Source organism: Rhincodon typus, chromosome 28 (genome assembly GCF_021869965.1).
Source record: "Rhincodon typus isolate 14 chromosome 28, sRhiTyp1.1, whole genome shotgun sequence".
Classification (NCBI taxonomy): domain Eukaryota; kingdom Metazoa; phylum Chordata; class Chondrichthyes; order Orectolobiformes; family Rhincodontidae; genus Rhincodon; species Rhincodon typus.
Window position 1 is genome coordinate 32,922,094 of NC_063359.1, and position 19,494 is coordinate 32,941,587.

General features: G+C 40.2%; 1 protein-coding gene across 1 annotated transcript in view; it reads left to right on the forward strand.

Moving 5' to 3' along the window:
- Window positions 1–19,494, forward strand: part of LOC109918284 (hemicentin-1-like) — a 417,033-nt gene that overhangs the window by 138,663 nt on the left and 258,876 nt on the right. The window contains exons 12-20 of the mRNA XM_048613389.1: window positions 787–928; window positions 6,440–6,567; window positions 7,568–7,681; window positions 8,664–8,822; window positions 8,955–9,149; window positions 13,181–13,276; window positions 14,599–14,726; window positions 15,849–15,993; window positions 17,391–17,503. Of these exons, the coding sequence (XP_048469346.1) occupies window positions 787–928; window positions 6,440–6,567; window positions 7,568–7,681; window positions 8,664–8,822; window positions 8,955–9,149; window positions 13,181–13,276; window positions 14,599–14,726; window positions 15,849–15,993; window positions 17,391–17,503 (1,220 nt within the window). The remainder of the gene's footprint in view (window positions 1–786; window positions 929–6,439; window positions 6,568–7,567; window positions 7,682–8,663; window positions 8,823–8,954; window positions 9,150–13,180; window positions 13,277–14,598; window positions 14,727–15,848; window positions 15,994–17,390; window positions 17,504–19,494) is intronic.

A 19,494-nucleotide genomic window follows, 5' to 3' on the forward strand; every position in this document is an offset into this window, starting at 1 on the left:
TGAGGAAATCTGATTTACAGTTTGGGTAGAATAATTCAAGTAAATTGCATAATGTAATAGCTTAAAAATAAGGAATGATGAAATAGGAAGAACACTGGGTAGAACATTTGCTTTAATTAAAAAGGAATAATTTGGTGTAATAAATCACCAGAGAAAGCTATGGATAGAGATTTCAGAATGTGAAAGATTTCTTGACAGGTTGTTGGATGAGCTTGAAACATTAATTGGATGTACACACTCTTTCTTCCCTTTTGTTTTGCTTTTAAGAGCAAGTATTTTCTTTCGCTTTTTGTGTTGTGACAGAATTTACTGAAAAGTTAACATCTTTAATGTTAAACAGCCATTCATGTCACCCTTATTTTGAATATCCTTGGAGGTGAAAGGAGGCACTATACCTTTCCCTGGAACTTACTGCAACATTTCATATTAGACTTGCTGTATTGAGATGCTAAAAAGGTGAAACAAATGGGAAACAAAAGCCAAATCTTCTGATGCTGCTTGGCCTGCTGTGTTCATCCAGCTCTACACCTTGTTATCTCAGATTCTCCAGCATCGGCAGTCCCCACTATCTCTAAATCTTAGAGATGTTGTAAAGCTGAAATACAAACATTAAACGTTAGAACATTTTCTAATGACAGGTCACAGACCTGAAATGCTGACTCTTTTCCTTTCTCCACAGATGCTGCCTGACCTGCTGAGTATTTTTCAGCATCTTCTACTTTTATTTTACATAATAAAAGGACATAGTAATTTTGATGTATTTTGAATTCATGTATTTATTTGCAGATCCCCCACATGTTACTGTCAGTCCCAGCTCGCAGAACTTTCTGAGGGCAATGGAGGTCCAGATACACTGCACTGTCACTGGTTACCCTGATCCTGAAGTTGTCTGGATTCACAAGGATACACTTGTGATGAATAATGATAGGCAAGTGAATTGGAATTTAACCATAATTCATTAAACTGCTTTCCTGTTGTAAGTGAGTGAGTGGGTGGGGATTATTTTGTGGTTGTGTGCCTCACACAGGAGTATACTAAGAGATTAAGCTCAACAATTGCTACTAAACAACTTCCCCAATGTGTCTGGCAGCATCTGTGAAGGAAAAAAAAAAAAGAGAGTTAATGTTTTGGGTCTGATGACCCTTCCTCAGAACAGACGAAGTTCTGAGGAAGGGTCATCGGACCCGAAACGTTAACTCTTCTTTCCTTCACAGATGCTGCCAGACCTGCTGAGCTTTTCCAGCAACTTTGTTTTTGTTCCTGATTCACAGCATCTGTAGTTCTTTCAGTTTTAAATTCCCCAATGTGCTGGATCTGAATGGGAGGCCCAGGGTTCATAGCTTGGACTCTGATGGTGCGACAAAAGCAGAAGTGCAATAATTGATATGACCAGGAAGAGTCATCTTGTACTCTCTGCTAAAGTAACTCAATTAGATGCCCACCCTTACATTTCTCTATAAGCATGCAGTTTTTTCTCCCCCACTCAATTATTCACTTTCCCTTTGAAAGACATAGCTTCTGCCTGATGGAAGTGGTTGTAGGAGAACATTTCTGGGGTGGGATGCATCTTTGATGATATTGGCAGCCTTTCTGCAGCAATGAGATGTGTAGATGGAGTCCGTGGATGGAAAGTTGGTTTCCATGATGGTCTGGGCTATGCACACCACCTTCTGCAGTTTCTAACCGTCCTGGGCAGAGCAGTTGCCATATCAGGCCATTATGTACTCAGACAGTATGCTTTCTCTGGTGCATCTGTAAAAGTTGGTGAGGGTCCTTGTGGACATGCCAAGTTTCCTGAGCCACCTGAGGAAGAAGAATCATTTTTGTGCCTTCTTGACCATTGCATCTACGTGGGAGGTCCAGGACAGTTTGTCGGCTATCGCCACTCCTAGGAACTTGACGCTCTCAACCCTGTCAGCCTCCACTCTGTTGATGTGGATGGGGGGTGTGTTCTCCTCCTTTCTTTCTGAAGTTGAAAATCAGTTCTTTAGTTTTGCTGACATTGAGAGAGAGGTTGTTATCATTGCACCGCGTCACCAAGCCATTTATCCCCTTTCTGTATTCTGACTCATCATTGTTTGATATCCGTCCCACCACGGTGGTGTTGTCAACAAACTTATCGATGGCGTTCATTCAGAATTTGGCTACACAGTTGTGGATGGAGTCGGTCATATAGCCCCTCAAGCCAACTCTGCTATTCAATCAGATCACATCTGATCTGCTATCTTAGTTCCACTTTCCTGTGCATCAGCTGAAGCTATTTTCATAGGGGCCAGTCTTGGGCAGCCAAAATGTCTGCCCATTTCTAGTGATAGTCACTTTCAGAATGAAAATTGGAGTCCTATGCTGTACAAGCAATGACCATCTTCAAGAAGAGAGATTCTTCCCACTTCTGTTTGACATTCAGTGACAGTACCGTTGCAGAATACTCAGACATTCAACATCCTCAGTGGTTCATCACTGACCAGAAACTTAACTGGATCAGTCATATAAATAAATGACTAAGTGCACGTCTAAGGTTGGAAATTCTTTTGGGGTCTACCTACCACCTGCAATGCACAAGTTGCAGGTATGATGGGATAATCTCTGCATCCTTGTTACATGCAGTTCAAATGACACTCAAATATCTTGACAACATTCAGGACAGACCAGCTTGCTTGACTGGCAACCTCTCTATCCACCACATTAAAGATTTACTCCCTATATAATGCTGGCAGCACTGTATTCCGTTTAAGATGCATTGCAAAATTTGTTCAAGCCTTCCAAACCCACAACTTCTACCAACTAGACGAACAGGGCAGCAGATGCACGGAAATACCACCAACTTCAAGTTTGTCTTTTAAGTCAGCACCATCCTGACTTGATACAATCTTGCCATGTCTTCACTGTTGCTGGATCAAAATTTTGGAACTCCCTGCTTGCACCCGCAGAAGATTGACTGCAGCAGTCAAGAAAACTTGTCACCACCACTTGTCAAGGGCAATAGGAACTTCAGTGACAGCATTTCTTGTGAACAAATTAAAAAGAAAGGATCCTGGTTGTAATTGTGGTCAGAACTTATCACATTGTGCTTTTTTCCACTGGTGATAGTGCTAGAAAGGTCATGAAAAGACAAACCATAAATTATTTTTGGGGCCCCGGGAGAGCAGGAACGATCTTGTGCCACCCGAGGTATTAACTGGTTCCTTCACTCCACATCTTTCTTGCTGGTGTTTTATGGCCCCCTTAACCTTACTTGTTCTTGCCAACATACCCCTTCCCTACCAGTGTCCCAAGAAACTGATATTCTTGTGGCCTAAAACTGGTCAGCTACCATAAGAAACTCATATAGTGTTCAGTTGAAATAAGACTTGGGCTTCAGTTATGCAACAGCCTGTTTTTGTTAAAGGGGACTGCTTTGCATACTGTGCTGGGATTAGTCACAAACACAATAACAGGATGTTGTACAATGGTTAGGTTAAAGATTATTTCACTTGCCGAGAGCTCATCTTTAAATTGACTTTATTTGGTAGCTTCTGCTAGTCTTTTGTAATCATCACACACTTACTAAGTGTTACTAAATTTAATTGCAGCACCTAGTGATATTTTTGGCAGGTTGGTTCTAAATGTTAGTGATGTGGCTCCTATCCAAAGGCTCCTTTCATCCAAGTCTGCAGTACACGTGACAGATAACATTTAATGTGAGAAGTGATATATTTTGGTTGTAAGAATGAAGAAAAGCAATAAAACTAAATGTAAACTATGTACAGTTTTGGTATTCTTACCATATAAAGTTTTTAAACTTACTTGTCTTAGAAGGGCTTAGTAAAGTTTCACTAAATTGATTTCTAGGATGAGAGCACTGATCTAAGTGTAGAAATTTAGTAGATAGGGTCTATACTCTCTGGAGTTTGGAAGGATCAGTAATCTCATTGTAACACAAAATTCTTAATGACTTAGATATTAAGAGGCTAGTTCCCTTAGCTGGCAAGTGTCAAAATAGGAGGCATGATCTCAGGATAAGACTGAAAGGAGAAAAAAAATGTCTTCACTTAGAAGGTTGAGAATCTTTAGAATTCTCCACCACAGATGTTTGTGTATTGAGCTGTTGAGAATTTTTAAGATGAAGCTCATGAGACAAGGACACTGAGGGAATCAAGTGATATCGAGTTACGGCAGCAAATTTGACTTGGGTTGAAATGTGGAATAGGCCTGACGGGCCGTATGGCCTACTCCTGCTCCTATTTACTGTGTTCCTAAATTAAAAAAGGTGCAGGAACAGAGAAATCTGGAGGTGTTGTGTATTTTTTGCAAATTAACTTCAAAAGGGATTAGCATGAATTGGTCTGAAAATTTAATTAACCTTGCATTAAAATGGGACTATACACTGGCACAAGTGATAAGACTTTGTACAATGCAGGATTAGATGATGAGGTGTAGCGTCACCTATGCACGTAACATAACTATGTGTACGCAGTCTTTGATAATAACGTAGATATTGCTCCGGTGTGTGGAGACACCAGTGGATGTATGAAGTGAAGTCAATGAGCCAGTGAGCTGTTTAAAAAAATTTGTTTCTCTTCAAACCTATTCTATAACTGGACACAGCCAAACCAAAACTAGTAATTAAAATGGGTTACAAAATTCACATCAACACATACAAAAGGCCAACAATAACCAGTTTGAATAAAGAAAGTTGGCCAATAATAATAAATAACTTAGAGCACTGACAGAAAATTTGGCCAGTGGAATAGATACTTACATTGATAAAGTAAAGATGGCCAATTTGTAAAACGATCTTTTAAAAAATACAAATCATAGGAATAACAGGAAATTATTTATGATCCTGAGGAAAAGCTTTACTAATGTGTTGCTCTTAACAAAATTGCACCATTGCCCAGAGTTTCTGGCAAGTATAACTTTTGGGAATAATTACTTCTACTGCATTAATAGCATGGATGTGTTCAGACTCGAGAGAAATTACAACTGGCTGCTACTCTTGGCTATGAATCTGGCTACTGGTATCTTAATATCAGGACAGGCATACCACAGACTTCTCACTTCTATAAGTTGTTTTTCTTTTTAGCAGTTGCCCCTCCTTACTTAGAATGAATGTAATTTAAAAAAATAATTAGGTCAAACTGAAAATTTATCCAACTTTGCTGTGTAGGTACAGAGTTCAAACTGAACATCAGCTAAATTGTTTTATGATAGGCCAGACAATACACTCAAAGTTTGGTGGTTGTATCACTGTGTTTACAGGGTCACTGGCACTTTTCTGGTGGTGGTGGTGAGGTGTCTGCCATCTACCCAGAGGCAGTCTCACTGTGACAGTCCAAGCTTCCACGTTCCATAAGAAGGAGCATGGGCAGAAAAAAAAGCCCCTCATTTCTCCAAAGCTCCACAGAAATAGGATGCATCTAGTGGTGTTTCTGTCCTCTTCAGTTTAAAACAAAACTTACCTCTCCATTCTGAGGTGACTACAAGATATGCTTGCCTAATCAGCAACCATCTCTCCCAGTGGAGCTGCCTAGGTTTCAAATCTGCCAGCCTGCTGATTAAGCTAACAACATCATGAGCTGACCTGCTTTATTTAATTGGTTGTCAGGCCTGTAGGTGGCCAATTAGAAGCTGCCTCTATTCAAATCATGAAGCAGCTCAGCTGCTGACAGACATGGACCTGGGACCTCCATTTCGTCCAACATTTGGGATCCTAAAACACAACCCCTATAAAGATCAACCACTATATTCTGTTTTGTCCATAGTCTGCATTTGCAGTTGTCTGAAATGCAAAATTTAAACTACAATTTTTACTCACCATTAAGGATTCTTCCAAATCACTACTGAATGCAATGAAGGCATTTAGGATCTATAACTGCAATGCGAGTATGTTGTGGACATTTTCCTGCCTGTTCACTGTGCAGTTTGGTGTGGAAGATAGAGGGAAGGCAAAGCTTGGAACACATGATCTACCAGGCATCTCATACGTAGAGGCAAATATTGAAAATTTAATTCGGAAAAATATGCTTGCACTGTATGGGGAGCTTCCCCTAAGTGAGCATTTGATACTTGGAACTGTGGCCTGGTAAATCATCCTCTCTTGAAAGAAAATGGGTCTGAAATTCTACATTTGATAGAAATTTCCCAACTTAGGAACTCAAACATAGTAATTATTTGTCAGGATTATCAGGGTAAAATACCCACTGCATTCCTATTGTATTTCTCTGTCTCTCATTTTGTTCGAAGCACTGATCAGCTCTTAAAGTAACTTTACATGAACACACTATTTATCTGTTAATGACAGCTATTTTCCTGTGTATCTTTGGGCCAAATCCAATGTTTACCCTTTTTTTCGCCTGAGGTAGTAGACACTAGTTCACATCCACTTAAAATGATTGTGACCCCTCTTTGTGTCTGGGTGAATGTGTTAATTTGCATTCTGTTCATTTCTCTCCCTCAGGTTTGTCATCAATGATTTTGGTACTTTAATAATAAAAGATGCTGTCCCAAAGGATGCTGGGAGTTACACCTGCCTTGCATCAAATTCGGTTGGAACAGACAAAGGAGAAGCAAAGTTGAAATACTTGGGTAAGGGGAGCAAATGTGGCACGAACCTGGATGAACGAATCCAAACTACTAATGTCATCAAATCCACCTTCAGACAGCGGAAGAGGGAGATGGTCTGACTGCATGTGCTTACTCAGATTTTGGGCTGCAAAAAAACAGATCAGGAGAAAGCAAGGTGTAGAGCTGGATGAACACAGCAGGCCAAGCAGCATCATAGGAGCAGGAAGGCTCAGGAGAAAGATTGTCTTAGGGATATGTGAAACTTGTAAGATTGTATGAGGGCTTGGCAGGGTGGATACTGAGATGATGTATCCCCTTGTGGGGAAGCCTAGAATTAGGGAGTGTAGATCCAAAATGTAGAGTCTTCTAATTAAGATGGAGATGAAGAAGAAGATTTTCTCTTGGATAATCATTAGTATTTGGAATTTTCCCCCTGATTGAGCAGTGGAAATTGAGTTCAGTAATTGAATATATTTAAAGTTGGGTTAGACTACTTTTTTTTAAAGGAGTCAAAGGTTATGGGGGACAATGTGGAGTTCAGGCCAAAATTAGATCAGACATGATTTCACTGAACGGCAGAGCAAGCTTGAGAGGCTGGATATCCTCATGCTGTTCCTATTTCTTATGATGTTAATATATTTTTCTTTAATTTGTAATGATATTAATCATTGGTAGTGCCTGGAATGTTCATGTGTACTCTGCCTGAAAACAGTTCTTTGACTCATTGTCTGATAATGCTTCATCCTGAGCTGTTTTCTTGGCAGGTATTTTGTTAGTGTGTGTGTTGCCATCACCTTCCATCCTCAGGTGTAGGGTAGGAAGGATGTCCCAAGTCTACCTCAGGCAGAGAGAATCGAACATGTGCTGTTGCCATAATTCTAAACCATCTAACCAACCAGTTCCAGGATATGGGATGCAGAACAATTCTAGACACATCAGAATATAGGGTGCAATTTCTTATTGTTTTCAGTATTTGTGATCCAGAGCCTATTCTAACCAATTTGTGTCTGTACATCTACAGAGATCCCTACAATCACTGTGTCAAAACCAGTGATACTCGCTGTGGTTACAGGTGTTGCATTGCTGGAATGTCGAGCTGCAGGAGTCCCACAGCCTGAGGTCAAATGGTACAAAGGTATTAACAACTCAATCAGTGGAGAAGTTCCTGTAAACTATTCACAACCTGCTGCTGTTACACTGGTAGCTGAGTGAGCAACCTAACATCTGTGTCAGTTAAAATATAAAAATGCAACACTGTGAATTGGCACATAAAGTGAGCAAATCTTCAAAATATTGAAGAATACTAAGGATAGATGAGTTAGCAGAATATTCAAGTTACTCAGGTTTATGGTGATAATACTGCATTACTCAAATTTAGTCAAAGTAAAGTATTGCTTAGGGTCATTCCAGAGAACAGAACTGCTTGGAATCATTTTGTAGCATAACATTATTAAGGATCATTCCAGAGTACAATATTACTTAGAGTTTATCTGAAATTCAGTATTACTCAGGGTCATTCCAGAATACATTATCACTGAAGGGCAATCTGGAATACAGCGTTACTCAGGTCATTTCAGATTACTGTCTTGTTTGGAGGCAGTGTGGATACAGAAGAACCTTTCTGTGCAGTGAGTGATTATGATCTGGAATGCATTTGATAAGAGTGTGATTGAGGTAGATTCAAAGGGAATTATCTAAAGGGTGAAAAAAAATGTTCATGGCTAAAGGAAAATATAGGGGAATTGGATGAACAGATTTCATCTTAGGGAGATAGCGTGGACACAGTTCATCTGACTGCCTCCCCCATGCTATAATGATTGGAGATTTTATTAATCTCCTACTCCCCAAAGTTTTCAAGCTTTGTTGACTTGTTATGCAAGATCTGAAGCCTTTTGATCAAGCATGAAGTAATTAAGGAGTGAGAATCATTCCCAGGCAGTGGTTTGTGGAGGATTGAAAGCAAACCACCAATTTAAGTAATGAGAGCTGCATTCAATAGGAAGGAAAACAAATAACTTCAAACCTTGACAGGATTCTGCTCAAAAGAGCTTTTTTCTTAAAATATAAATAAAAAATCATTGTGCATAATGATGAGACTGAACTGTATTTTCGAGCAGGTGGTCTGGAGCTGGCCCTTGTCCCGTTTACAGAAATTGACCCAGTTCATGGTACACTGAGGATAAGGAAGGTGCAGCAGGTGGATGCTGGAGAATATACTTGTGTGGCTAGTAATGAGGCTGGCACCTCTTCTGCCACAATAATGTTAGATGTTGGCTGTAAGTTACAATCCACTCATTTTAACAAGTCTTCACAAACCGGTTCTCTGTTGGTATTGTGTAACTAATAATTGAAGATGTTGTAGATTTTAGTAAGCTGTCTTTGACGTATCCCTGCCTCCTTTTTCTTAGCTGCCCCTCTGTTCTTGGAGATGCCCTCTGATGTCTCCGTGACTATTGGCAAGAATGTGACGTTGCCTTGCAGTGCAGTTGGGAAACCAATTCCACAGGTCACCTGGCGACGTCTTGACGGACAACCCATCTTCACCAATGTTGATTCAATGAGCTTTGTCAGCCAACTAGAGACAGGCAGCTTGTTCATAGAGAGTAAGTATAGGGATTTTGTAACAGCTTTGTCGAATAAAAAATGCTGATTAACAACTCATTTGACTTTAGTGATGTTATTTTAGCCATGTGTGCTCACGCAACATTTAATGTCTGTGTAGTGCCATGGAAAACATCTACCACCATTCAGTGAAGAAGAAAGGAAAACAATCCTGACAATTGAAAAACACTTGCATTTCCTCAAAACATGTAACGTTTTTCTTTCAGTAATCTGCTGTCAGTAAGCCTAGTCCATTATAAAGAATCTGTGTCAATATTCATCCTATCAAGTTCCATGTTCACCACAACTGCCTTGTGTGTGTTATCAGCCAGGTGCAAACCATCTGTCAGTTCCTTACACATGGACCTAGTGTCTGAGCTCAACAGTTAAAAATGTCATTTGGTATCTTCTTTCTGTTTATTTGCTTTGTTTGTGTGCCCAATACAATAGATTCTTGTATTTATCCATTTGTTGAACAGAATCTCTGATCTCCAAGGACCCATTGCAGCAGAAAAAACATGGTAGGTCAGGACCTTACTAGTTGGGGACTACCTAACTTGAGGTGGCTGGTGGCTAACCAGTAACACACAGTGGTCCCTTACACATTAGAGATAGCCTGTAGCATCCATTTTGTATGCTGATCAAGTTCTATCTTCAGTGTAATGTTAACGCACTGCTGTGAAACTGGAGGGTTCTCTCCAGGCTGCTAGCCTAAGTTAAAATTTCAGGAGATCCTGCCCAAATTTTAGGATCTCCATCTCGATCTCCCCATTTGAGTCCAAAAGAATGCAAAACACTACATTTGGCAACAGCTTGGTAGCAGGAGTTGCAGGGAAGATGTGATATTTAGAAATCACTCCAACTTTGGGCTCTACTCCAAATTTCTTTTGCCCTGTCATTCTTTGAGATCATGGCTGATCTGCCCTGTGCTTCAATTCCTGTTTCATACCAGCTCCTCATGGCCCTCAGCTACTTGATATTTCAAAAATCTGTCTGCCTTGTCTTTAAATAGTTTCAGTGATCTAATCTCCAGAATTCTCTGGAGTACAGAAATCCAGGAATTTGCTACTCTCTGGGAGATTAATTTCCTTTGCATCTCAGTTAGAAATAAATGTCCCCTTATTCTGTAACCATGTTCTTTAGTTCAAGATTCCCCCATATAGTGGAAACATCTTCTCAACATCTATTCTGTCAAGCTCCCTCATTAAATTTTCATTACAGTCACCCCTCAGTCTTCTAAACTCTGATGAATAAACTCCTACTCTGTATAGCCATTTTTGATAAGTCAACCCCTCAATGTCAGAAACCGGCCGCGTCCAATGCCAATATATCCTTTCTTAAAAAGGGATCAACACTATATCCAAAAAACTGGGTCAGAAGATGCCTACACGAACAACATCAGAAAGATACTACATGCTGCGACACACTCATCACACTACCCTACATCAGGAACACATCAGAACTCACCACAAGACTCCTACGACCGCTGGGCATCAGAGTGGCACACAAGCCCACGTCAACCCTACAACAACTGCTCACCCGAACTAAAGACCCACTCCCCACCATAGACAGGACCAATGTCATCTACAAGATCCCCTGCAGTGACTGTGAGAAACACTACATCGGACAAACAGGAAGGAAACTAACAACAAGAGTACATGAACACCAACTGGCTACAAAAAGACATGACCAGTACTCACTCATCTCAATCCACATGGACAAGGAGAACCACCATTTCGACTGGGACAACACCAAGATCCTGGGACAAGCTGGGCAGAGACAGGTACGAGAATTCCTAAAAGCCTGGCACTTCACGAAGCATGCTATTAATAAACATATTGAACTCGACCCCATATACATTCCACTATGAAGGAAAACCGGAAGTGAGGCAATCCACCTCAATGGACCCCAGAGTTTAAAAACCAGGCGGGAGAAGACACCGACACTTCATCGGAGGCTGCACTGAGGACGTTATCCAGCATGGTAACGAAACATCTGTGAAACAAGAAACCAGCTCGGTGAGCCAACCAACCTCAACACAGACCACCCGGGCTACAAATCTATTCCAAAACCTTAAACACTATACACGGTACTCCAGATGCGGCCTCGCCAACATCCTGTACAGTTTTAACAAGACTTCTCTATTTTAAAACTCCAACCCCCGGCAATAAAGACCAACATTCTTATTTACATGCTGCACCTACAGGCTAATATTTAGTGTTTCATGCACAAGAATATCCAAATTCCTCTTTGCTACACTTTTTTGGAGTCTTTCTTTTCTTTTAAATAACATCTGTCTTTGATTCTTCCTTCCAAAGTGCATGATCTCACATTTTCCAACATTAAACTGCCAGGTTTTTACCCACTCATTCAATCTATCTATATACCCTTGCAGATTCCCTATGTCCTCGTCACAACATGCCCTCCCATCTATTTTTGTATCTTCAGCAAATTTAGTTGCATTACACTCTGCCCTTTCCTCTAAGCCATTAATATAAACAGTAAAGAATTGAGTCCCTAGGACTGAGCCTTATGATATTCCACTAGTTAAGTCTTTCCACCTTGATAATGCCCCATTGATATCAACTGTCTGTCTTCTGTATTTTAAGAATACTCAATCCACGCTAATACATTACCCCCAGTACTGTGGGCTCTTTTAGTCATTCATGGGATGAGGGCATTGCTGGCTAGGCAGCATTTATTGCTACCCCTAATTGTCCAGAGGGCAGTTCAGAGTCAATCACATTGCTGAGGGTTTGGAGTCATATGTGGGCCAGTCCAGATAAGGATGGCAGATTCCTTCCCTAAAGGACATTAGCGAACCAGACTACAATTGAAAATGGATTCACAGTCATCATTAGACTCTGAATTCCAGATATCTATTGAATTCAAGTTCGGGTCCCCAGAATGTTATCTGGGTCTCTGGATTAACAGTCCAGTGATAATACCCACTCATTCAATGTATCTATATACCCTTGCAGGCCATAGCCTCCCACTTTAGTGCCTGTGTTTTATTTTACGTGGAATCTTATAAAATGTCTTCTGGAAATCAAACTACACTACATCTACTGGTTCTTCTTATCAGCTCTGCTCGTTATATCATCGAAGAACTACAGCAAATTTATCGAACATGATTTCCCTTTCATCATTTCTCTTCCATTCCATTTCTCCTTTACTTTCAACTCACCAGAGGTATCCACAAGCAGGAGAGCTATTCATCCATAGCTGAAGTTTTGGTTCATGAGCACCAGGGAATGTCCACATATCAGTGGGCCTGCACATTGTAGGTCTGAGGACCAAAACTCCCCAAGTTCCTCTGAAGCTTTAGACTGGGGCCACCAGAGACCCAGTTTCATATGTCATCATGAGGAGGCAGAATTGATGACTTGTCGAAGGATAGCTTAGAACTGAGAAGGAGAATTTTGCACATTTGGCTTTCTTTTTCACATTGCTGCTAGCCAGCAGTGTGATCTGAAAATGAGAGGCAAACCAGATCACAGACTTGGAAAGCATGCTAAATCTCTTCAGCTCCCACGCTAGACATATTGATCTGTTGGGCAGATGCAAGCTGTTGGGGTCTTTGAATATTTCCATGACAATGGTAAAAGAGGGTGTGAAACAGAGAAATGAACTGTAACTGACCAACCTTATTTCATTTGAATGTTTACATTCAACAGAGAGGCATTTATCTCTCTAGTGCAGTCTGCATTCAAACCCAGCATGCATAAATTCATATACAATGTTTTACCTTAAATGGTCTCATCGCCCAGAAAACAACTTGGAACAAAAAGAAAGCAAAACAGAAAGCCATATGATGTGGAATGTTGACTGAATACACAAAGTATCATTAATCCCATAAAATACAGCCAGACAGTTAATTATGATGATGCTGAGAGACCCATTTCTGTTTGAGCCCATTTATTAATGGCCATAGATTAAAGCACTCACTTGGCATGAGTCAGAACTGTCCAGTTCTCTCTGCCTCTTCCTCTAACTAATACTGGACTTACAACTTCTTTTTACCTTGTTACAGGTGTGTGGTTGGACGACGAAGCTATATATGTGTGTGAGGCACAGAATCGGTTTGGAGTGATCCGTTCTGAGGTAGCACTGACCATCAGTGGTCTTGGTGAGTCACAATATTATACCATTAAGTCAGCACCATTGTGTCTTCACTCCACTACTAAAAGTTATCTAATCTGACACTCTTGTTTCCTTCCTGACATTTTTTTAACATATGTCTCTTTCAGGTAAGTATCTTATTCCATTGAGAGGGATTTTGGCATCTGCTTTAACAGTGTTTTGTGACTGAGAATTTCAATTTCTTAACCAGCTTTTGTGTGAAGAGTTTTTCTTCAACATCCCCTTTCATTTCTTTATTGGTTGCTCTAGGTTATACCCTTACATTCCTCTCCCATTGTCCAGCAGAAATAAATAAGCACTATTTGTTCTAATGGTCTTTCAAAGACCTCCAGCAGGGACATTCTTTAACCTATTGAACTCTGTGATAAAACCCTTAATATTTTGAATCTCTTTCTAACTGTAAGGTTTTGTACCCAGTAATGTCCCAGTGATTCTGCACTGGAGTCTTTTCACGGTTGCTGTATCTTCTAATAACAGTGTGATCAAAGCTCTACATAAAGTTCTGACTACAGCCAAGTAGCGGTATTTCGAGTTCTGAGAGATGCAGTAACAGCAATTTATGGGTGGAGCTGCACCCTGTATGGGCTGTGCCATGTCCAGTGTGTGAATAGCTTTGCGCACAGAATTTTATGACTTATTCTTCATCTTTCTTGGTACATTTATTCCACATGCTCAGGAAAAGGAGACCAAATTTTGTACTGAGTAGAAGGAGGATGATTCTTACCGTTGTATGTCTGTTCCAACTCATTCTGTCTTTAGTTTTGGTAAATAGAAAATATGATTACCTGAATGCCACTAGAATTCTGTTGGGACAACAGCAAATTTTAATGGGGAGAATACCATTTTAAGATAATTTTCTATTTCTTTTTATTCCATTCTACAGACTGACCTCAAATCTAACATTTAGATTGGCATTTGACTTGCATGACACATGTTGTATTCCATGTTGTATTCCATGTTGTATTCCTCAGCTTCCAGTTGTCTTTGTAACCAATTTTGTTCTTTGGGCGAATAGCAAGGTTTTTTATCAGAATAGATTAGTTGCTGATTGTTTTATCAAACATTAATTCCCTTTTTGTTCTGGTTGTGTCAATAAGCCATTTTCTTATTATGAAACAATCTCTCCACAGCTTTTATGAGATTAGACTGTATAGAATGAGATGTTTTAATGTGAAGCTGTACAGAGGGAAAACTAGAGGAAACTCTCTAGTTCTGATGCTGGAACTTACTGATCAAAACAAACTGCTTAATCAGTAGTATATGCTGAATTGTTCATGTGTTACTTGATCCTTCTGTTCTCATCTAAAGTCGCCCCCGAAGTAGTTGAAAGTGCCCCAGTCATCAATGTACTGGAGGGTCGGTCTCTAACATTACCGTGTGTTGTTCTGGCTGGCAATCCCTTCCCTGAACGTTACTGGTTAAAGGACAACCAGCTGGTGAGTACATTCTTGGAGAACTTTCCTCTCTTGAGACCTTTTTGTTTGGGCTTTCAGTTGTTTCATAATGCATCACATGCTTTCCAGCACAGGTTACCTGATGGCAATCATAGTAAGAACGTTTACAAGGCTGGCTTAAGTGTGAATACTAATTGAAATTAACTATGATGAGTTATTTGTATTCCCACCCTCCAAAAACTGAAACTGTTCTAGTTCATTTATTTCATCCAAGGAGGCAAAGGAAAGATCTATCACATTTGTTGTTGCTTGGTTCAGATGCAAATTGCAGAGGTGAAGGCATTGCCTGTTGAGAGCTGCAGTTACTATATAGATTTTCTTGTTTTCTAATATTTTCTTATATTCAAGACCAGCATTTATTGCCCATCCCTAATTAACCTTCGAAAGGCGGTGGTGAGCTACCGCTTAGAACCATTGCAGTGTTGGGGTGTCGGGACATTCACAATGCTGTTGAGAACAGAGTTCCAGGATTTTGATGCACTGACGGTGAAGGAATAGTGATACAGTTTAAGTTGAGCTGGTGTGTGAATTGGAGGGGACCGTGCAGATGGTGATGTTCTCATGCACATGCTTATCCTGTTCTTCTAAGTGGTAGAGGACACAGGTTTGGAAGGGGCTGTTGAAGGAGCCTCAATAGATTAAAGAAATTTTAGTTTTGGAACTGCCTCAATGAATGAAAGTGTTGACGAAAGCAGTTCATATGAGGAAGGCTAATGCTTTTGTGCCTATATTATTATCTCAACTGGCACAATTGACCCCTTAATTATCCTTAATTGTGCAGTCTGGAGAAGGAAAATGACTTAATATTCTCCTTCCTGATTAATATGGGGTGAGTCCCATTGTGGAGGTCAAATAATGAAATTTGGTTCTGAGACCTCTGTAGTCCAACAATATAATGATGAGGCTTCCACATTGAATCAGGTTCAAAAGTGACTGACAAGAGTCAGCATATTACAAGAGGAACTAAAAATGGGAGAAGGGCATACTGGAAAATAAAAAAAAAATGTCTTGCACCACTGACGACAAAATTGAAATGATTCTTCATCGCTTGGTCAATTATTATTTTGAGATTTTATGCATTATTCCCTTCTTGCCTCCCTGCAGTTAAGTTTGGACAGTCGTCTGTCAATCCGAAGTGATGGCAGTTTCTTTATTGAAAGAGCAGAGCAAGGAGATGCTGGAAAATACATCTGCACCATCAGAAATGTAGTGGGATCTGTTAATAAGACCATCACAGTATATGTTCATGGTGAGTAGTTTGAAGAATTTGTTTTTATTCACTCATGGATGCAAGGATCACTGGGAAGACCAGCAATAATTGCCTATCCTGAATTGTTGTTGGGAAGTTGGTGTTGAGCTGTCTCCATGTACTGCTGCAGTACTTGTGGTGTTAGGTATACCAACAATGCTGTTAGGAGGGAAGTGGTGATTATTTTTGCAAAAGTTTTCAGTTTCCTTGTGATATCTGTGCAAACCTCTTGTCAGTGTTGCTGAAGTTTGAGGTCCTTTAGGATGACTGATATGTTGTCATCTTACTTATGTTACACTTCCTGTGTGCAAACAGGAATGCATTCATAATGGTTTTCCTGGCTAGTAACTGGTACTTTGAGTTGGCCTTTCCCTTTCACATTCTCTCCACATAAGGAAGCAATTCTTCCTTAACCTCTTTTTTTCTGGTCAAGGTGAAGCCTCAAAAGATGGAGTAATGAGCATGAGTTTGGTGTATTTGGTCATGACTTGTCTTAGGAAACTGCATGTTTCTTGAGTTGGTGAAAGTGAACCGATCTTAAGCATAAAGAAGTTCATTGTAGTCAGAATAGATTATATTGCAGGATCTTGATCATGAAGTTCTCTACTTACAAACACAGGAATAGGAATATTGAGCCTGTCCTGTCGTTGAGCAAGTATGATCATGGCTGATCAAACACTTCAATTCCTTTTACTCACCCTATCTCCGTAACCCTGTACACTAATTGTAATCAGAAATCTATCAATTTTTACTTCAAACGTACTCAAAGACTGGCCTTCCACAGTCCACTCTGGTATTTATCAAGGAGCAGACCATAGGGAACAACTCTCTTGAGGAATGAATGAGATTTCTCATTTGATCGCTCCCACTAGAGTATAGTATCCAACGTCTTGATGGAACTGGAGGGATAATAACTTGCAGGACCACTGTTCCTCCTTTCTGGGGAGTGGTGTTGCTTCTTCGCAAAGTCATACTCTGGTATTTTCTGCAACTATCACCATTGTAACTGGGGATGACTGAAGAAAGCAGGAACAAAACTTGTGGCCTGCAAAGAATTGATAAAGAGAAGTGAAGAGATTGTGTTGACACTATACAGTTGCCTCTATATCCAGTTTCCTTTGCATCAATAATGACCAACCTCATCAAGAGTACCATGAATTCTGGAATTACCTCACCCACAAAGGAAAGAGGTAAATTCAGAAGATGGTTGATCAGGGCTGTTGCTGTTGGGCATTGCACAAGACACATATCTTTGGAAATAGTTAACTGAAGAGGACATGTCTGATTACCCTCACCCCCCCAAAAAAAGTGGAATGTTTCTTCTGATTGCAAATTATTAATGAAATCAATTTGCCTCTGTATATGATGACATTTTTTAAGATTTTCTTTTTGTACAGTTCTACCTGCAATTAAACCCGGGCGAACTGTTTACATCACCGATGAGGGGGTGGCTGTTACTCTGCTTTGTGAATCCACTGGAACTCCTAAACCAACAGTCATTTGGTCCAAGGTACGACCTAATCACAGGGTCCTAACACAGGTTACTACAAAAATGAGAAAGCGTCTGAAGCTTTGAGCTGTTTTGTAGATGTAGCTATCAGGGAGGCAATGGCCTAGTGGTATTATCGCTGGACTGTTAATCCAGAGACCCAGATAACGCTCTGGGGACCTGGGTTTGAATCCCGCCATGGCAGATGGTGGAATTTGAATTCAATAAATATCTGAAATTAAGAATCTAATGATGACCGTGAATCCATTGTTGATTATCAGAAAAACCCATCCGATTCATTAATGTCCTTTAGGGGAAGGAAACTGCCATCCTTACCTGGTCTGGCCTACATGTGACTCCAGACCCACAACAAAGTGATTGACTCTGAACTGCCCTCTGGATAATTAGGGATGAGCAATAAATGCTAGCCTTGCCAGCCTTCATCCTGTGAATAAATTTTAAAAAGTAGCCTCTTAAAAAAAAGGATATTAAGAGCATAAACATATGAACAGGAGCGGGAGTAGGCTATTCAGCTTCTCAAGTCTGCTCTGCCATTCTGTAAGATCATGGTGATCTTCCTTAGGCTCAAACTCCTCTTTCATGCCAGCTCCTAATGACCTCAACGCCTTGATATCCTCTTCCTCTTTAAATAGTTTCAGTGGTCTAGTCTCCACAACTCTCTCAAGTAGTGAATTCTAGACAATCACTGTTTTGAGATTCCCCCACCTGTGGAAACAACTTCTCAACATCTATCCTGTCAGAATTGTGTATTGTTCAATAGAATCACTTCTTCTAAACACTAAGGAATAAATGTGCCTAACCTGTTTAGCCATTCTTGATAAGTCAACCCTTCATCCCAGGAATTAGTGAGTCTTTTTTGAACTGCCTCCTGTGCCAATATATCCTTTCTTAAATACATGGACCGAAACGATACTTCCAGGTACTACCTCAAAACAACCTGTGCAATTGTGACAAGACTTCCCAATTTTTAAACTCCAATCCTCTAGCAATAAAGGTCAACATTCCATTTGCCTTCTTAATGACTTGCTGCAATAGAAAACGTGCACTTTGGCTTCACGACGATGTTACGTTAGGGAATTTTCCATTTTTTTAGAGCGATTTGAGAAGTTCTTTTCCTACATTTGAAATTGTTAATACCTAATGTGGTTTCCCTGATGTGAGAATATTAAAACTTGGTGGGAAAGCCAATAGAGTTGATAAAACTAATTGTCAGCTACTTTCCTCTGGGGACTGGAGAGCAGATTAAAGGAAAGTCCCTCCTCTACTTGTTCTATAACTCACCCTGTAGGGCTATTGTGTTGTCTTTATACTAAGAGCCAGTTTTAAATGATCTTATTCTAGTGAAGTGCAGTCTCCTGGTGACTTTTGATGATGTAACCATTGACCAGTTGATGGTATTGTGGATCCTATATGTCAATTATTGAGTTAAGGATGCCTGTTACAGATCACAGAATTGTTACAGAAGGAGGCCATTCAGCCCATGAAGCCTGCACCAGAAAGTTAAATAAGCATCATTATTGCTAATCTTACGCTATGTCCCTATATTCCTGCAGATTAGTTTTAACCAAATAATCATTCAATGTCCTCTTGAATGCCTCAGTTAAATCACACTAACTACTTGCTGAGTGAAAAAGATTTCCCCACTTCACCCTTACTGCTTTTGAAGATCATTTTCAATGAATGCCCACTTGTTCCTGTTTCTTGTATGATTGGGAACAATTTCTCCCTAACTACTCTATCTGGCCCACTCATGATTTTGAAAACCTCTATCAAATCTCCTCTTAGCCTTCTTCTCTCCAAGGAAAACTGCCCCAACTTCTTCAATCTGTCTTCATAACTGAAGCTCCTCATCCCTGGAACTATTCTTGCAAACTGCTTCTGCACTCTCCAATGCATTCATGTCCTTTCTATAATGTGACACCCCCAAGCTTAATCTGTAGAAACTGTCTAAGATTTGACAATCAGATGTTACATTCTGTCACCTTTCCCAC